This window comes from Echinops telfairi, unplaced genomic scaffold (assembly GCF_000313985.2).
Source record: "Echinops telfairi isolate 266 unplaced genomic scaffold, ASM31398v2 ScPeMD7_7473;HRSCAF=8511, whole genome shotgun sequence".
In the NCBI taxonomy this organism is placed as follows: domain Eukaryota; kingdom Metazoa; phylum Chordata; class Mammalia; order Afrosoricida; family Tenrecidae; genus Echinops; species Echinops telfairi.
The window spans coordinates 369,043-390,087 of NW_022111377.1; the positions used below are offsets into that span (position 1 = coordinate 369,043).

General features: G+C 44.3%; 1 protein-coding gene across 1 annotated transcript in view; it reads left to right on the forward strand.

Annotated features, from left to right (window-relative positions):
* CCDC3 (coiled-coil domain containing 3) overlaps nucleotides 1-7,101 on the forward strand; it is a 180,765-nt gene extending 173,664 nt beyond the window's left edge. Inside the window, exon 5 of the mRNA XM_004712659.3 lies at nucleotides 4,724-7,101. Coding sequence (XP_004712716.2) covers nucleotides 4,724-5,005 — 282 coding nt within the window. The 3' untranslated portion in view covers nucleotides 5,006-7,101. The remainder of the gene's footprint in view (nucleotides 1-4,723) is intronic.
* The last annotated feature ends 13,944 nt before the right edge of the window (nucleotides 7,102-21,045 follow it).

Consider the following 21,045-nt stretch of genomic DNA (forward strand, 5'->3'; position numbering starts at 1 on the left):
TAGGAATTCACAGGATCTTTCTAAGCAGGAGGAAGTTGGGGCTCAAGCTAGCATATGGAATGAGAGGGAGATTGGAGGTGAAAAGACTTTTTTCTTTTTTTGATAATACTAGTACATACCTAAAATTCACACCTACTGGAAAGCTACACTGTGACTAAGCCTCCTCATTCCTGCCCTCCACTTCTGCCCTTGGACACAACCATTCTAGCCAGTGTTTTAGACATTCTCCTAGGGACAGTGCAGCACACATGGGTACATGTAGATACCACTTTCTTGGTATCATTATGCACACTTGTTTCTTACATTTAACAACATGAATCAAATAGGGTTACACAGCAATCCAGGAAGAACTGCCTTGATTTTTTAAAGTTTTTCTTGTGAATTGGGTGAAAGTTTACAGAACAGCTCATTGTCTATGTTAAATACATATTCTGATTCTACTCGTCCATTCCAATCCCTTCGATCCACCGATTAGCCCCCTTCCTCCGTGTTTCTTGTTTCCATTAGGTTTTCTTTCCTGACCATTTACCTCAATGGTAAATGCTATCATTTTTTAAAATCTTAAAATTATTGATTAACCTTAAAAATTTTTTTTATTGTGAATTAGGTAGGGTTTTACCCTTCAGATCATCATTTTTGTATTCAACAACTTAAACTACTTGTCAAACCACCCCATCACTTTCTCTGCCCCCTGTGGTGTGTCTACGATGGAAAATGATCTTCCCTGTCACCCCAGTTAGTGCTGGTCTACCCCCTCCTCACCCAATGCTTCACCTTCTCCCTCTTATGCTCTGCACAGCAAAGTCTGAATCTTTTATGAGAACCTTTGTCTGTTTTCATTGTAACAGTGATTTCATACAATATTTGTCCTTTTGTGACTAACTTCACATTAATCGAGGTCCATCCATGTCATGAGGTGCTGGACAGTTGCCTGGATATCATGTCTTTTACTCATTTTTAAATTAGATTATTCCTCGATGGATTGTGAGGTGTTGCAGGTTTCTATAGATTTTAGACATCAGTCCCTTGTCTGATATATGGATGCCATTCCCCTCCTGCCCCTAGTGTGTGGGGTTTTTTTTTTTTTTTACTCTTTTGATGATTTCTTGATACATGTGCATTATTTTTATAAAGTTCCTGTCATTCACTTTGTCTTCTGCTGGGTGTGTGTTTTTCATTATGTTCGGTGGTGTGCTTATGCCCTGTGTTAGGGTCCTTAAGCTTGTCACTATTTTCTCATTGATGAGTTTTGTAGTTCTAGGATTTACGCTTAAGCCTTTAATCCATCTTGAGTTCCTTTATGTATATGGGGTAAAGTATGGGTCCTGTTTCACTCTCCTGCTAATGGAAATTCAATTTTGCCAGCACCATTTGTTGAAGACTCTCTCTCTTTCCCAGGTTATGTATTTTGGCCCTTTGTTGAGGATTAGTTGTCTGTAGGTGGATGGATTTATTTCTGGGTTCTCTACTCTAATCCATTGGTCTGTGTCTCTATCATTGTGCCAGTACTAGGCAATGATGACCACGGTGTCTGTGTAAAAGAGCTGCCTGGTTTTTTTTATGTGCAGCCGCCAGCTGTTTGTCAGTGGAGGATTGTGTGTTACTGTGAGGCTGAACAGACGTCAGTTGACTTCCAGTGTAAGGCAGATTAGAAAGAAAGCCCTCATGATCTACTTGCAAAAATCAAACAGTGAGAACCTAGTAGGTCACAATGATCTGATTTGCAACTTGTTTGGGTACGGTGCAGCAGTAGGCAGTATTTTGTACTACTGCATGTGGGGATGCCCTGAATAAGGGATGGACTGAATGCAGCTAAGAAGAGCAGAACACACCTACAAACCCACACCACACTAACCCACTGCTGTCGGGTTAATCCTCACTCACAGCAATCCTGTTGCTATTGTTAGGTGCCACCAAGTCAATTTCCATTCATAGCAACCCTACAGCAGAAGAAAACACTGCCTGGTACTGCCCCCTTCTCACAATCATTGTTTTAAGGCCATTGTTTCAGCCACCATGTTAACCCATCTTTCATCGAGAGTCTTCCTCTTTTTCACTTATCATCTACTTTACCTAGCACAATGTCCTTCTCCAAGGACCAGTCCTTCCTGATAAGATGTCCAAAGTACGTGAGATAAAGCCTTGTCATCCCCTTGCTTCAAAGTGTCATGCTAGCAGTATTTCTCCCCAAACAAATTGTTCTTTCTTCTGCAAGACCATGGCATATTTAATATTCTTTGCCAATATCATAACTCAAATGCATCAATTCTTCTGTGGTTTTCTTCATTTATTGTCCAGGTTTCTGTATATATGAAATGATTGAAAATACCACGACTTGGGTCAGGGACACCTTGATCTTCAAAGTGACATCTTTGCTTTGTAACACTTTAAAGATCTTTTGCAGACGATTTACCCAATGCAATATATCATCTGATTTCTTGACTGTTGCTTCCATGAGCGTTGGTTGCAGATCCAAAGTGAAATCACTGACTTGTCTTTTATTATGATGTTGCTTATTGGTCCCGTTGTGAGGATTTGTTTTCCTCGCTTTGAGGATTAAGTAATTCATACTAGGGACTGTAGTCTTTGATTTCCTTCAGTTAAGTATGTTAAGTCCTCTTCACTTTCAGCATGCAAGGTTGTATCATCTACATGTTGGAGGGAGTTACTGAACTTAATCCGATCCTGATACTTCATTCTTCAAGCTTATTTAGCAAGTTCTTTCTTCATGGATATCTGTAGATTGTTTTCAGTCTCTTTCTGCAGCAGAAAATGTGGGAATATTTCTATAAAGGGCCCAGAATTACTAAATCTATGGGCAGATTCCATTTTGATAGATATAGCCATATTGCTCTTTATAGAGGCTTCCACTTTACCCACAAAGTATGAGGGGTCTTCAAAAAGTTTGTGGGAAAACAGAATAAAAAGGTAACGGATTTGCCAATTAAACTATTGTTTTAATCCATGTTTCATAACCATTTCAGAAATGCTTCTCGATTCAGTATGCCTTTTAGTAATGAAAATAACTGGTATCAACAAAAATTTCATTACAGAAAGTAATTGGATCATGAACCACATTGTATTTTAAGAAGTAAAAACTCTAGCCAAAAGAAACAAAACACGATCATGGGATTTTCCCACAGATTTTTTTGAAACCCCCGTGTATAATAATGTCCATTCCCCGATATTCCAGCTCTTTGATCGAGCCAATTAACAGGTGAAAAATCGTATTTGAGTGTGGCTTTAATTGATCTTTATCTTACACTGAGTAAGGTGGGGCATTTTTTTCTGTGTTTAAGTAGTACTTTTGTTTCCTGTGGGAGGAATACCAGACCCACACAACTAATCATGGGTTCAGTAAGTACTATTATACGGTTGAGATATATAAAGATTAGTAAAGTCAGAGAGAGCATGAGAGATAGAAGAGAGTGTCAAATAAATAAGTCAGGCGCATTTCATGGTAGCACGCTCACCTCCTGGATGGCCATAATCTTTCCAGGCAGGTCTCCGCACAGCATGGGCCGAGGTGAGGTGGGGCAGAGACCCGGCCGGCTGGAGCCCCCGTTTATTGCTAACCAAAGGCTGTATCTACTGAGGGGGGGTGTGATTACAGGTAACCACACGTCACAGGAAGGGGCAGTACAATCGGCATACAAGCAATAGGAGAGGGATATACAATGGCCATATGTGTAACAGGAAGAGGATGAGCTAGGGGTGTACACATGATAGGAAGGGGAGGGACTAGGGGTATACATGTGACAAGAAGGGCAGACCCTAGATTCCTGATGGCGGCCTAACCAGGTTACCCTTAGGTGGGCTTGACCTCTCTGGGGTCTCCTACAAGGAAACAGTCAACTACTATCCTTATCAGAAGGGAGAGGGTCCTACTTCTTGTGGGATAAACAGTGGTGTCTGCTTGCTCTAGATGGCTGATAACCCTGAGGGAGAATAACCCCTGACCTACTTCTGTTGACCTCCATGTGTATAGTCATTGGCCACGTGTAGCAAGCAGCTAAGGTTGGCATATATTTGGGGGAGACAACTTGGGAGAAATCTGTTTCCCAGTTTCCTGTTCTGTGACTAACCCGTCCCGTATTCTTTGGGTGCTTTTCTATGTGACGTTTGGGCCTTTTACTCATTGGTTTGTGGTAGTTTTTCCCTACAGTATGCAGGACACATATTTAGAAAGTTTGTTTTTGGTTTATTTAAATAAAATCACCCAAGGGATATACGCATATAAACCCAAAGAGTGGCTCAGTTGGTCTTTGCAGCCCGGGCAGGGTTTCTTCTAGAGCCTGAATCTACCTGGCAAACATGAAGGACCCATCGCCGTCTTGCAGGTTGACTCAGGGGACCCCATGTGTGTCAAGGGTGGAAACTGTGCTCCACAGGGTTTCCTAGGGCCTTTTCGGTAGCATCTCTCCAGGCCTTTCTTTGGCGCCGCTTCCGGGTAGACTAGGACCTCTTACTTTGGGGTTTGCGGCCGGTTTACACCCCTTAGGGGTGCCACACAGGGGACACCCCCCAGAGGGGTCCTGAGACTTGCACTCGGGCATGGGCATCTAAGTGAGAGGTGGGTGGGATAAGTGTGTCCGAGTGGGGGTGGACCCGGCTGTCAGTGCCCGGGGCCCTGGGTTCTCGGGAGGTCCCCGGCCCTGGGGAGCTTTGCTGGGATCGGGTTTGGGGAAGCTCATGCTGCTCTGCCTCCATGCTGTGTCCTCAGCTCCTGTGCTCGTCGGTCCAGAAGGCCCTGTTCGAGGAGGAGGACCACGTCAAGAAGCTGCAGCAGAAGGTGGCCACCCTGGAGAAGCGGAACCGGCAGCTCCGCGAGAGGGTGAAGAAGGTCAAGCGGTCCCTGCGGCAGGCGCGGAAGACCAGCCGCCACCTGGAGCTGGCGAACCAGAAGCTCAGCGAGAAGCTGGCGGCGCCCGCGGGCCCCCTCCCACACATCAACGCCCCGAAGCCGCAGGGTGGCCGCCGCCCGGCCGGCTACCTCCGCGGATAGGACGAGGCCAGCGCCGACAGACGGCGAGCAGACGATGACGGGTGTTTGACAGGCGTACACGTCAATCCTTTGCATGTGGTAGAATCGAACTGGTCAAAATGGCGACCACGTTGGATGCTAGCTTTCCTGCCGTTAGCATCAGACCCCCATGGCTGCCCCGCTCAGGGTCGGGATTCTGGAGGCAGGTGGTTCCCAGAGTGCCCTGCGCTTGTCAGTCAGCCTAGCTTCCGGTCTCAGCTCAACTTCCGGCCTCAACTCAACTTCCGGTCTTAGCTTAACTTCCGGCCCCTGCTTAACTTCCGGTTTCAGCTTCGCATCTGGCCACAACCCTGTGATTTAGGGCTTAGGGAAGTGCGATGACGAGGGAAAGAACATTTTAGACTGTCTAGATGTGCAGGAGAGACGGGGGCTTAGGGATTGTTTCAGCAAGATCAGTGATTTCCAAGCAATAAGCTTCAGAACAATCTTGACAGGCAGTCTGAAGCAAGTGAAAGAACCTTCTGGAATGTCCTTTTCCACACCATTTCAAGGGGACTGGTGGCATTGGACAGCACCCACGAATGCCTACGAAAAAAAGATGTGCGAGGCTGCCAACATTCCCTCGTAGCTGAAGCACATTAAGGCGTAGTGAGCTCATCACAGAGAAGGGACGTGAGCTGGGCGTCGAGCAGCGGGTAATTAAACAAAATGGATTATACCTGATTCCCAGCTCCAGCCCCCCAGAGTTGAAGACATTACCTACGGGTCACTTGATTCTAGAGGGGAATTGCCTTGATGGACCTGTTATGTTTCATCAGTCATTGGAGAGCCTGCTAAATTTAGCTCCTGCTAAATTCTGACACATTTGTTTCCTCAATAATTTCTTTGATCACCTTTGAATTGGAAGTGAACCGACCCAATACACTGTGAGCTTCCCTTCTACAAACACTCTTCTTACACATTAGGGTTGAGTGACCTCTCATATACCCACCCAGAACCCCGGCATCTTGGTCCAGACAGTCCCTCTCTTCGTTTTTATGTAAACAACATTCCATTCACTCAGGCCCTGACACCAGTAATTGCACATCTATCCATGCGCCCTTAGTCCAATTTCTATATATAATTATAACACTTCACCCTCCTTGGAAGCTTTTCAAAGATTTTTTTTTAATCAGTTCTTTGGAGTTGATTCTGACCCATCACAACCCCGATGTACTGAGTGGAACCACGCTCTTTGGGTTTTCATGGTTGTGACTGTTTGGAAGCATCTTGCCAGGCCTTTCTTCCAAGGTGCCTCTGGGTGGATTAAAAGTGCCAGCATTTTGGTTAGTAACCATGCACTTAGCTGTTTGTACCACCCATGAACCTTAAAAAGCAACACAGCCAATGAAGAAGAGACCATTGACTATCTCCATCGCCACCCAGGAACTTACACACATGCAACCGAGTCCCAAGTGTCTATTAAGAAGTCAGCTATGTGGCTGTCGGTAGTCATCTTCTGATGTTGACCTCCCAAAGCAAGTTCTGTTCCAGTATTAGAAACTGCTTCCCCTTCATCAGGCCTGGAACCCTTCAATGGCCTGAGGAGGTACTTCTGGGCCCTGGCTACTGCCCTCTGCATCCGGAAGGACAATTGCTGCCAGGCTTTCATTCTTCTTTGAGGGAAACCTGTCCTTTGTGCTGATAGTCTAGGGACATGACCCATATGTTCACTTGAGTCTGGTGGCTATGGGGCTACCATTAAGAACCTGGGAAGAAATCTTTGCCCTGGGTTGGATAGAATTGGTGGTGGTGATGGGGGCTCTTGCTCAAGAGTACTTGCATTTCCAAGCTTCACTAGATGTATTCTTCACAGCGGGGTGCAATAGAAGGTGCATCCTCCAGTTTGCTCCTCCTGGTTGCTTCGACAGAGGGAATGAAGCCTGGGGGTGATTTTCAGCAAGTGCTTGAGGGACTTGGGAAGCTGGGTCCCCACAGATGCCTTTTTTTGTTTTTAATTCTGTGTTTTCAATAAATAAGAGCAGTGATTTCAAGCACAGCAACCACGCCATGTGTGTTTCTTTCAGGTCAGGGAGGTTTCAGGATTTCCAGCTTTTGCCTGGAAAAGCGATTGGAAATCCTTTGAGGGGGAGGACTGAACATTCAGGAGACTTAGTTCAAGCTCTCCTGCTGTCCCCGTCTGGCTGTGACCTAACCCCGACTCTCCCCAGGTACCCATCTCTCCACACACCTGCAAAAGAGCTGATATCCTGACCTGCTGCTCACAAGGGACAGCAGATTCATTAATCAGTGTCTTCAAAACTACACCGAAAGCCCAAAGGCCCCCCACCCCTACCAGCAGCCTTTTGAAGCTCTGACCCCTGCCGCAGCCTGCCTCAGGTCCTCAACCGTTTCTACACACACACGCACACACACCTGACTCATAGGACAGAGAAGAACTGCCCTATAGGGCTCCCAAGGCCTGTAACCCTTACAGGAACACACTGTCTCCTGCAGAGTTGCCATCTGCTGTGTTTCCATAACATCCCAACTTGGCCACCTGTTAACTGCACTGGTAGGGATTTTCCATGCATCTGACTCCAAGAGTTACTCAGGCCGTGAGCAACTTGCAACAACCTGTTCTAGAATCATCCCTGAGATGCTGGCCATTGTTTTCTTTCACTTCACTGTACCAGGGGGCAGGAGCAAATGACTTTGCCAAAGTCACATAGGGAATTAGAAGTAGGTACCATGTAGAACCTTTAAACTACAGTCCCTGGGTGTCACAAACTGGCAGCACAGGTATCACACCTAGTACATGAGATGAGATTTCTGTGCCCTCCACAGTGTGAATGTGAATACCCATCGGAGGACATCCATCAGGGCCACAGTCTGTAATGACTGCTATTGTTTTTACCCCAGGTTGACTTTATGGTTTCTATTTGGCAGCAGTGGTTAACACAGACCCTTGCTTCTGAGGGGCAAGAACTGGTCTTCCTTGAAGGAAAGAATACAAACTCAAGTCACAATTATCCAGTAGTATTAAATGTTGGCTCCGCAGTCATTCACATTCTATGGTGGTTTCACAGTAATCATAGATTTATAGATAGACAGACAGATCTAACACCCCACAGCTATTCATAACAATATGATAGTTATCTCTCTTATCCAAGAGTAATCTGAAACTTAAAGAGATTGAGTCATTTGCCCAAAGTACACAACTAGTACTAAGATTCAACTCCAATGTTCATTTCTCTCCCTGTTTACTCATCTGTACAGCAGGGCAATGATCATTCTTATCAGAAAGACTGTTATGAGGATTGATTGAGATTATACTTTTAAGTGCTTAGCACAATGACTGGCATTCTGTAGGCCTCTAATAGATGTTACCTAAAATAATTTTTTATATTATTAATAGTCACTAGAAGGCCAGAAATAAGAGGATATTTGGTGGAATTCGACATCATTTTCTTGAAAATCTCAATGATAAAAACCATCTTTTCCATTCACTAGAGAACTTTTCTAGGTCTTATCATTTCTCTTATTCCTGAGTCATTTCCTTTCACACTCAGTAGCTAATTATTTCTTCACATTTGCCAAGACAATATACGCCATCAAAAATGGTTCCGCAGCTTCCTCTCTCCCACTCACAGTCTTGTTTTGCCCGCCCTTTTCTTCATCCTCCCAGCTGCCCTTTCTAGGACCAAATCCTTTCTTTGTCTTCTGGAGTTCATATTGCACTTGTCCATAACCTCACTCCACCAACATGCCTCTCTCCTACCATGCATTCTCTTCTTTGGGGACTCCTCTGGGCATTCTCAGATCTATGCCTCCCAGGAAAGAAGCCCCAAACACACCACACCTACTAACAGTTATCCTTAGCTACCGATTCCCCCAAAGCTATTAGGTTAGCTCTGTCCTTTAATCTACAGTCAAAATACTTAAGGGGTAATCTGTTAGTACTGACTGCCAGTTTCAAGATTTCAAAGTTGAGGCTATGAGTCAAGCAACCTTTCAAGGTTGCTGCCTTAGTCCATTGGGATCTGGTATCCACCTGCTCTGCAAAGGATACGATTGCCAAATCCATTTTCACCCCACTTTTATAAAACTTTCATTTTTCAGTACTTAATGCTATTCACCATTATAACTTTCTCTCTGAGCACTGTTTTTGCTGCATCCCTTAAATTCTGGTGTGTTGTGATTGTCTTCCCATTTGTTTCAAATCTCCAATGCTCAGCCATGGTGTTTAAGGATGAAAGACTGGTCACTTTCCACCTAATATAAAAACAAGACAAAGATGTCCTCTCTTCCTCCTACATTGTACTGGAAGTTCTAACCAGAGAAATTTGACATGAAAAAAAAAAAAAAGGCATCTAGATGTGAGCCAAACCCAACCCACTGACATCAAGGCAATGCTGACTCATAGCAACCCAATAGGACAGAGCAAAATTGCTCCTTGGGGTTTTTGAGATTGTAAATCTTTACAAGAGTAGCCAGCTTCATATTTCTCCTGCCTAGATGCTAAAAATAAGGTAGTAAAACGGTCTCTAGTCACAGATGACATCATTTTATATACAGAAATCTCTTTTTAAAGCTACTACAAATAATAAATGAGTTCATTGAAGTTATAGGATTAAAAACAAAAGTACTAAATATACAAATGTGCTTCTATAACAATGAACAACATAAACATTAAATTAAGATATAATTCCATCTACAATAATATCAAACAGAATGCCATGCTTAGCCATAAAGTTAATCACCGTGTTAGGAATAAATTTAATCAGCGTATAAAACCTGCACACTTGAAACTATTGAACATGACTGAAAAATTAATGAAGACTTGGTAAATAGAACTATGGTTCATGTTTATGCACTGGAAACAATGTTGTTTAGATGCCAAGATGCTCCAAATTGATACATAGGTTCAGTCTAATTCTGACCAAACCCCCAACTGACTTTTTACATGGGTGGCAAACTAATCCTAAAATTCATATAGAAATACAAACCTACTGCCATCAGATCAATTCTGACTGTTTTGGATCCTACATAGGGGTTCTGAAGCTGTAAATCTTTATGGCAGCAGACAGCCTTGTCTTTACCCCCAGGAGAGATTAGTGAGTTTGAACCACCAACCTTGCAGTTAGCACTAATAAAATTAGAATATTCACACTTCCAAATTTCATACCTTAATATAAGATAAAGTAACCGAAATAGTCTGATATTAGCATAAAGATAGGTTCATACTGATTGAACTATTGAAGTATATGATATGTGAATTATATGCCAGTAAGGTCGTTGGAAAGAATAAAAATATAGGTATACAGAGCAATTGAATAGAATTGAGTGTCCCTAAATACGTAAACCCATACACTTATGGTTCATTGAGATGCAACCCAAATGCCAAGGCCATTCGGTGCTATGAAAACTGGATATCCACGTGCAAAAGAATGAATTTGAACCCTTGGCTTCACCTTGTTAGGGGTCATTGAGTTGGTTCCAGCTCACAGGGATTCTCTGTGCCACAGAACAGAACACTGTAGGTCCCGTGCCATCGTCACAAGCCTTATGTTTGAGGTTGTTGTTGCGGCCACTGTGTAAGCCCATGTTGGGGAGGGTTTTCCTCGTTTATCATGGACCCTCTCCTTTACCAATATGCCCTTCTCCAGCGATTGGTTCCTCCTGATAACATGTCCAAAGTCCATGAGATGAAGTCTTGCCATCTTCCTTTCTAAGGAGTGCTCAGGCTGTGCTCCTTCCAAGAGAGTTTGTGCCATTCCTCAGGAAGCCCATGGTATAGAGAGCACCTTCTTTAACACCTTAATTCGAAAGCATCACTTCTTCTTCGATCTTTTTTGTTAATGGCCCAGCTTTCACATGCATATGAAGTGATTGAGAATCCCATGGCTAGGGGCAGGTATGTCTTAATCCCCAAAGTTACCTCTTTGCTTTTAAACGCTTTAAAAATGCCCTTTTCAATAGATGACCTCAATGCAATATTTCATTTGTTGCTTTGACTGCAGCTTCCATGGGCTGCGACTATAGATGCAAATGAAATGAAATCCTTGACAATTTCAATATTTTCTTCATTTTCATGAGAAATTTCCCTTTGTTCTTTTCAGAAAACTGCCCCTGGTGAGTGTACAGTATTTGCATGAACACAATTGTTATGAAACTGCCATTCTTTGAAATTCTATGCATAATCTGTTCTGATCCACACAGTCAAATGCCTTTGTTTGGTCAATAAAACACAGGTGACTATCCTTCGGGTATTTTCTGCTTTCAGCCAAGTTGGATTAAAATAGATTAAAATGGATTAAAGATATAATGTAAGGACTAAAAATAGAAAACTCTTGAATGAAATATGATGTGAATATTCATGAGTTTTGCCTTAGGCAACAGTTTCTTAAATATGGCACCCCAAGCAAAAATGCCAAAAGAAACGAAATAGACAAATTGGTCTTCATGAAGGTTACCATGTTTTACTCCTCAAAGGACAGTGTAAAGCGAGTGAGAATGAACGAACATGTTTACAAATCATGTTGGACCAGAGCAAATAGCAACAATCTATTTTTTAAATTCTTACAACTCAGCAATAAAAAATAAACAAGCCAACTGAAAGATAAGCAGACTATTTGAATAGATGTTTCTTCAAAGGAGATAGATATGCCATCAATAAGCACAGGAAAGATACTCAACATCATTAGTCATTAGAGTCCATGGACTCCAGGAAAATGCAATCTGACTATGGTTGCACAGTGAGATACCATATCACACTTACTAGGATGCACATAATTTTTTAAATGGAAAATGACAAGTTGTTTTGTTGTCGCTAGATGCCATTGAGTCTAGTGACCCAATGTACAACCCTTCAAAAGGTTAACTATAGAGTTAACAAAGGTCCCAGAAATTCTATTTCTATAATGCACACCCACAAGAGGACAAGGGTTCAAAGGAAGATGTGTACTCAGAACTTCACAGAGGCACTATTCACAGTAGTCAAAAGGTGGATGCCACCCAAGTATCCACAAATGATGAATGTATAAATAAAATGTGGGATAGCCTTACAATGGAATATTATGCACCCTTAAAAATGAATCAGCTGGTGGTTTCAAACTGCCGAACTTGCAGGTAGCAGCCCAAACTCAGAGCCACTATACCACCGGGGCATCTCAGGTACAAGTAGTGGCCAATTTATGATTGGTAGTGCCCAATTTATGATGTATTGGAGTTGCAACAAACCACACTTATAACTGTCCAGTTTTACAATTTGTTTGTGGATACATTCACAATATGATATTACTAATAACTACATATTATTAGTAATATGTACTCTTTATAATGTGGCACTCCATAATTGGCTGATGTCAGCTTATTTGTAAGTTTATGTGTAATGTTTTCAATCTCCAAAGTCAAAGAAAGATAATATTCATAAAGATCCAGGTCATAAAGGGCAATAAGAATAAAAACTTTGGGGGGGAAAAACCAAGAGTGATTAACTGTCTGAACTAATCTATAATGAAGTCATTAATACTGAACCTTATTGTAAACTGGGGACTGCCTATACAGATTCGGGGTGCAACGTGGGCAAAACTTGAAAGCCACAGAATCCAGTCAAAACAGACCACATGTTGCATGATTCCATTTACATGAATTACTGAGGCTATGCAAATCTCTAAAGAAAGAAAGCAGATTAACAGTTGACAGGGCCCAGGGGAAGGGAGACTGGAGTGATTGCGAATGAGTATAGCGTTTCTTTGAGGAGTGATGACCACGTTTGGAAATTAGATACAAGTGCTCGTTGCACATGGTGAATATAGTAAACATCACAGAATGGTAACCTTCAAAAGAGGTTAAATTCATGCATGTTATGTTATCTGCATTTTAGCTCAAGCGTTACAAATTCACCATTTGAGGTCGTCCCAACTACCCTGCCTTATCCTGACCCACAGCGGATGTGATTCACCGGGAACCCAGCGTCTTCACTTAGAAGATTTACTCAGCGTTTTACCTTGGCCTCACTTTATCCCCCGAGGAAATCCGACTCAAGTTTCAAAATCTCACGCACAGGCTTTTATAATTCTCATCCTCCCTAGCAGCTGTGGTGACCCTTTACGATTTGTAATTTGGCAGTGGGTAGCTATGGAGAAGCTTTGGGTTATCCAATCTAAGCCCAACTGGAAAGGTTTGCAAAGTGTCACTTAAACTCTGATTTGCAAAGCCTTTGTATGGTACCCTCCTAATAGGACTCCATTATTCCTTTTCTCTGGTTCCATAGCATTTGGGGTACCCTCTCATTTTAGCGTTGGCCACTATTCTTGTTGTTGTTGTTAGAGTTATGTGTCTGTCTCTTTTACTAATTCTTCAGCCTCCCAAGAGCAGGACCTGTGGTTAATTTATCTCTGAATCCTCATTTGCTAGCACAGTGCAGCACTAGCTCAATGCTCGTCAAGGGAAGCTGACAGAATGAAGAAGGCAGTATTATATACCGACCCTCCCAGGACCATTAGCACTGGAGACATGAAGGGACGAAGACAAAGGATGTTTCTCCTCCTCACCCACATCCAGGCTTAGCCTGGCTCCTTATTCCCAGCCAACAACAAAGGCAGGAGTGGCATCCTTTCAGCTCCTGACCTCAAGGATAACTCCAACTTCTGAACAGAGTCTCCCATTGCTAATATCCCAAAGCTACTGAGCTGCCAGTAGCCAAAGCTGGTTTTACTGTTTTTAAAAGTGCACCCTCTTTCTTCCCTCCTAACTCTCTTGGATCATAACAAAATAAACCAAAACTTGTGGCTTTTGAGTCAATTCTGACTCCCAGTGGCCCTATAGGACAGAGTAGAACTACCCCTGTGAGTTTTGAGGCTATAAATCTTGATCGAAGTATAAAACCTCATTTTTCTCTGAAGGAGCAACTGGTGCTTTCCAACTGGTAACACGCCACACTCCCCGGCTCTTCTTCCTAGATCATGATTACACACAAAACCTCCTGGAGAGTCCCCATTATTTACCATCAACACACAAGAAGAGAACTATTTGGAAATGTTACCTTTTATTGCTCCAGGGAAGGGATTAGCAACAACAACAAACAAACCCTTGCTTTTCTCCCCACCTCCTCTGCTGCCACTCCCATGGTTCCTGCGGACTTGTTGGCCTCAGCACAGGAGACCGAGCACAATGAAAGGATAAAAAGCCAATTAGTTTGTCTGCTCTTTTCTTCAGCTTTTGCTGAAAGCTCAGGAAGGAGTCTGAAAAGGGAACTAAAATGAAACTTTAATTATCTGGTTTCCCTCCAATTAATCCTGCTTCCAATGAGAGGATCTTGAGTTGGCTGCCCGGCTCCATCCACAGGAGATGACTCGCCAGTGGCCAGATGGTTGGGCACAAATGCCTGACATTCTATTCCTCTCTGTTCAATAAAATGAGGAAATTTCAACCCGATAGATGGATGTCCCTTTTCTATTATTAAAAACTTGCCTGAGCTGCGTAGCTGGACACTCATGAGAGTAGACTTCAATGTTTTTCCGAACCTTTGCCAGAAACAGGGATAAAATTGTCGTCCCAAGTGTGCCAGAACATCTTATTTGACTATGATCCTAAACCAGGAGGACTCATCCCTGGCTACACATTAGGGACAACGGGGGGTCTCACATGAAAATGATGCCGCCCAGTCTGGCCCCTCCTCGCGCCAAATGGTCTCCAGTATTGGCATGAGAAGCAAAAGAAACTAAACCAAACCAAACCAATCCAATCCAAACCAAACACCTTCCAGATGATGATAGTATTCAGCCAGAGTCAAGAATCACTGCTCTGGGGGTAAAGCATAAAGGCTTCATTCTGGGAGGAGAGATTTGGGGGAACCTCCTTAGAAACAATAAGGCAAGGTACTAGAAAAACTTCCGAATATTAGTAAAGCGATTCAATGCAAATACTTTAGACTGGTATATTAGTTAGCTATTGTTTCAGTGCAAGTTATCATAAACTTAGTGCGTTAAAACTCACGTTTTATCTTCCAGTTTCTTCGGGTCAGGAGTACAGATGCAGTTCAGCTGCGCTCCCTGCTTCAGCATCTTTTACAAGGTTGCAATCCAGGTGTGGCTGGGGTCTTCTCTGAAGACTCTGCTGGGGAAAGGCTCCTTTTCAAGCTCCCCTGGTTTTGGCAGATTTAATTCCATGCATGCTGTGGGACTGGGTCCTCAGTTCCTGCGGGCACTTGGCCGAAGGCCTCCCTCAGTTCCTTGCCTTGTGGGCCTCTCTAGCATGGCTGCTTGCTTCATTGAAAGATAATCCAGCAAGCCTGCTATCAAAAGAAAAGTGTAATTTAATCACTAAGTGACATCCAATCACCTTGGCCATGTTTTATGGATTAGAAGCAAGTCCCAGGTCTGCACACACATAAGCAGATGAGGACACACAAGGGCATGGGTACCAAGAGTTGAGATCCATTGGGTGCCATTTTAGAGTCTACCCAATCACCACTTAGGAGCTCTGGTGGTGTAGTGGTTAGGCGTTGGACTATGATCTGTATGGTCAGCAGTTCAAAACCACCAGCTCCTCAGGAGACAAACTGGGTTTTCTACTCCTGTAAACAGTTATGATCTGGGAACCCATAGGGGGTCGTTACGAATCAGCCTTGACTCAATGGCAGTGACTTTGTTTGTTTGAGTCACCACTAGGCTTTGTGGATTCAGTTTAATAGTAGTGGAATAATGTAAAAGCAGGTCCGATGGTGAGAGGATACCCTTGTCCTATTATTTCTATCCCACCACCAATGGCAGTTCCATATATATATATATATATATAAATTTTATTGGGGGCTCTTACAGCTCTTACAGCTCTTATCACAATCCATACATCAATGATATCAAGCATATTTGTATATATATTGCCATCATTATTTTCTAATCACTTACTTTCTACTTGCGTCCTTGGTACCAGCTCCTCTCATTTGTTCAATATCTTTATGAAGGTCAAGTGGCAACCCTGGAAGTGGCCAAAATACAGAGAGTCAATTCTCGTTGGCTCCTTGGTGCTCTCTGGATGTCTCCATTCAAAGCAGATGGACTGACTTCCTGCCTGTGAAAGTCGCTCTAAAGACTCTGCCGCTGAGCTCCCCTCCATGCTCTGACCCTTTTGTACAACAGTGCGCTCTTGGCTGGCTGGCTCTCTCGCCAGGGGCAGACTCCCAATGAAAGTCAGCCTCACAAACAAGTCTCTCCTTGTGGACAACAAGCACTGAAAAGCCTTCTTGGCTTGTTGGAAATGCTCTCCCCATGATGTTATTTCCACGATGATTTAGTGTCTCTGAGCTAGGTTATCCACCAGTATGTTTAAAACCAATCGATCAATCACCTCTCTGTCCATTTGTCTATCATCTATCATCTCTATATCGATATTTGCTTTCCACCGATGGCCTGTGAAAACAGATGAAAGGAGTTTATTTTCTGCAGCTGCTCAAGCACATGAATCTCTTCCAAACTGCAGCATTACCGCAGTGTTGTTTGCAGGCAACGTTTACACCGGGGCTCCTTTGTCAGTTCGATTTTGCTTTGGATTCCCCAAGGCAGTTTCTGTATTTAGAGTTAATAACTCAGACTCAAGTGTTTAGTTTGGAAGCAGGGAGCTGTTGCAAATCCCCGGGTTACCCAATCCAAGGCCAAAGGGAAAGTCTTTCTAAACCTCAACAGAAGGGAAGGGCCCTTTCAGGGCCCTCATCCGGGTAATCCTTGTCCATAACCCAGAGGCATACACCTCTCAGATACACCCTGTCTGCCTGCCTGCCAAGAACCACGGGGGGCCTTCAGAGGGGAAAGCGGCACATCACAGTTTGAGATAAATGAGGTTTTAAATTTTCTTTTTGCTTGCCGTTTTTTCTTGCTTTGATCATGAGCATCAGAGGTGATGAGTAGAATGCTTGTCTTGCTATCGCTGCAGAATTCTATTCCATCCATCATTCACCCCAGCAAGCACTGAGGGCTGGGCCTCCGGCAGTCCTCGGTTAGCTTCCCAACATGACTGATGGCTTGCCAGTCGCATGCAGCAGGGCCGCTGGGGAAGGGGCTACAAGACGCTTCCTCTCATCACGTGGAACTTATTTCTGCTTAAAAAAATCACATCCATCGTGTCAGATGCGGTCACACGTGTTTTCCACCCATGTAATTGCCACTTTTTCATTTCACTTCTAAGAATTGGGTTCTTGTCCATTACGTGGGGTGGTGGTGGTGGCGGTGGTGGTGATAAGTAACATCGTAACCCAAACATCAGAGCACATAAAAACTGCCCAGCATTTCAGAAAGAACCATCGCTGAGGAAGAGACTCTATTTGCAGACTCATTTTCACCAGGTCGGATTGGGCGCCAAGTCCCACCAAGCCGCTGGGATTCTACTCGTCAAGCATCTCTCATTTCCAGTGATCAGTGAGCCTTAGCACCGGGGGAGTCATCAGTTCATTCCTGGACACTCAGACCGCAAATATTTCACCCTTCCCATGGGGTTGGATCCATCCAGGTGCTTCCAGCACTTTATCACACTGTTTAATGGGGAGATGGCTTTTTCATCTCACTAAGAAGAGGCACAAACCATATTTCAAAAGCGAAATACATTCTGCTATCTTCCTGTGTACATCCCAGTTTCTCTAGACCCGTGAACTCTGACTTGCTGTGGAGCCATGTGCGTTTTTCCAGTTTTTCTTTTTTTCCTTTGCCTTCATGCCTCCCTCTTGGCTAACCCACAGCCCTGGTAGAGCAGTCGTTATGCATTGGGCTGCTAACCACAAGGCCGGCAGTTCAAACCCACCAGCTTCTCTGCATGAGAAAGATGTGACTGTCTACTTATTAGGTTCGCTGCAAAGATAAACAGAGAGGAGAGAGGACTGGAGCCCTAAACTCCTGGGCGAGCTCCATGAGCCTCCAGGGGGGGACTGGAGAAGTCACACCTCTCTGCAGGGGAGAGCAAGTGTTTCAGCTGGTCAGGAGGGTAAACAAGAAGAGAGAGAGTAGAAGCTGCAGGTGGGTAAGCAAGGAGGGAGGGGTAGAAGTTGCAGCTGCAGGGGCTTAAGCAATCTCCGTCCATGAAATTCCAAGGTAGGGTGGTGCCTTGATTGTTCCACCAAGGAGATGGCTCATTGTCCTAGAGCCCTTTTGAAGCTAGCTGTCTCAGTCCGATAAGGGCAGGTCAAGCTGTTCCTAATGTCCCCCAACCGGTACCTGACCCAACACTACTCTCACAAACAGAGTCTAGGAACCCCCCAGGAGTAGTCCTATCCTGTCCTCGATTCCACTCTCAGTTGGAGTTGACTCAATGGCAGTGAGTTTGAGGTTTTTGTTTTTGTTGGCGGGGAGGAGGGGGAGAGGTCACTGGCTAGCTCACATGCGTATAGTCCTCAGAAAAGAAAACGAGGCCCCTAATTCAGCTTAACAAAAATTTTCACCATTTCACTTCCCCTCTGAGTTTTTCCACCACTTCAGCGTCTACTCTCTTAACCAGGCCCGCCGAGTTCCTTCTGTCAATCAGTAGACTTAGAGGCTACAGCTTGCTGGGAAGCCGGAGAGCGGGGTGGTATTTTCAGTTTCCTCTTTAGGAGATGAGCTGGTGTTTAGCTTCTTATCCCAGGCCCTCTCAGAGAAGTTGGATACGTGCTGCATTCCCAGAACTCTCCAGTGTGTTGGTTTGAAACATAAAAATAGCCTTCTCCCCTACAGGGGAGAGATCCTGATTAGAAATCTTGAAATACTTTCTCCAGTTCATTTTCCACAGAAGGGACCAGATTTTAAAGCAGGCAGCTGGCAAATAGCCACATGGGTTTTTTTTTTTTTCGTTAACTGGTCATGGCATCCCATGAGAATAACTCAAAAGGCACACAAGAATTGCTTGTTTCAGGAACCGAGCAGGAAGTTGGAGCAGATCCATCCAGCTCTGGCCCATGATAACGAGGGTGCACATGCCACCATCTCAGTGATTAATGCAGATGGTGCCAAGGATCCACAGGCCTTGGGAAGTGGCCAGCTTGCTTGCTTCCACTCTCCCTGCTAATTGTTCTCTGTGCCATCTTTAGAAACCCATTCCTCATCTCAGACTGTGATCTTAGTGGTCTAACATAAGGTTGCCCAAGCCCACGCTTGGAGCATCAATCAGTCGCCTTAGAACCATGATCTCAGAGGCAGCATTAACTTCTCCAACAACCATGTTTTCAGTCCCTACTTTGCGCCAAGCATGATACTCGTTTGGGCTGAGATTGATAGCCAAGATAGTGGATTCAAAATCTAGTGGGGGAGAGAAATCATAACAACAAAGTCATGCTTATACATGAGGGCTGTGAATGCAATCAACTGTGATGTAGATAAAGAGATACCCTCCTAGGGGCAGAAACCAAGGGAGGAGATGCATTTTAATGGGATGATCAGAGAGGATCTTTCGGAAGGTGATTTGTAAAGTGAGCCTTGAAAAAGGAGGAGGCTGAATATGTGTATGATCTCTTGGAGCCAATTGGCTTTAATACTATTGTTTCTAAGTACTTTAGTTCTTTCTTCTCATTCACAGCACAGTGGCTGAGGCCTTAGAAGCCAGAAGGGCATCATCCAAGGTACAAGAGGTCTCTGCATTCTCCGAGAGCAGCAGAGAAAAAAGAAGAGTCATCATTCAAGGGGAAATAGATGGTGAACCAGTGGTCTCCATGAACAACTGCCTCCTTTGTGATGAGACCAGAACTGGATAGTTCCTGGCTACCACTGCTGATGGTTTTGATCAAATATTCTATAGAACACTCTTGATCAGAAGGGGGAAAAATATGGGAGAGAGGTTCAAATTCTCAATGGAATCCAGATCGGAAAGAGCACATGTGGGTAGACTAAAGAAACAAATCCATGGACACACATGTGTATAAGAAAGAGATTTGTATACAAGAGCAATTGAACATTGAGAAAACAACCCAGCCCAGTCCAGATAAAGTCCATAAATCCGATATTAGCCCATATGTCTGATATCAATCTGTAAAGTCCTCATCAGACTCACGGAACACATGCAAGGACACCGAATGTAGAAGATCACAGGCCAGTGGGAAGAAAGTCTTTGGATCCAGTGTCATTGGAGACATCTCAGCCCTGGCCGGGGTCTCTGCATCAGGGTGGGTCCTTGTGTCTTGTCAGCTGCTATGTCTCCCAAGGTGTGAGCAGAGAGTCTCCCACCTCCAAGGAGGAAATACCAGATTTCCCAGAATTCTTAGGAGAAGGCCATGTCCACACAGAGACCTCATTGGCTATGATCTGATTGACAGGTTAGACTCCACCCCTATATTCTTAATCCTCAAATTGACAAATGATTATATAACTATTACAGCACATTAGACATGGAAGAAAGCAGACATCGGGGAGACTGGTGCTTTCTGAAGGGTGAAGCCCACACCGGACTATACCCCCAGGAACTCCAAGGATGGCCTTCTCGAGACCCAGAGGCAAAGACCTTCCCCTGGGGGAACCTTCCTCTAGAGGTGATGCCCTCGTTCTGGGCTTCTAGCCTCCTCAACTGCGAGTGAAAAGGTCCCTGATATTACACTCATGTGATGGTTAGGGACTGTGTCCACCAGACACTCCTGGGCAAGGGTGGGACCAGAACCCAATCTATCCATTGGGTCCCAGCCTGATGACACCTCTGTGGTGTCCTAAGCTTTTTTGCATAAGAGAGAGCAGAGTCAAATCCTCTCTGCCTCTTTGCCTTCCACCTTGCTGGGGCTCTGTGCCTGCATCCAGGAGCCCCATGAGGGTGACCCTGAGAGCTGTGGGTGCCCAGTCATGTTGCCATTGACCTTGGATCCATGTAACTCACACCCACAGGTGACCTGGAGCTTTCTGCATCCCCCTTCACCTTTCTGTAGCACTGGATTGCAGCTATGTGAGTCTGAAGAGTGCTCTGGGATAGCATTGACCCCACGGTCAATGTGTGTGGCGCTGGTTTGGTTTGGTTTCTCTAGACAACCCAGCCTAACAAACTCATGTACTTCTAGAAGTTATGGTATAGCAGCACTAATAAACTAAGATAAAACACACGTGTGCACACACAATACACACACTTGTGACCCTATGGATCAG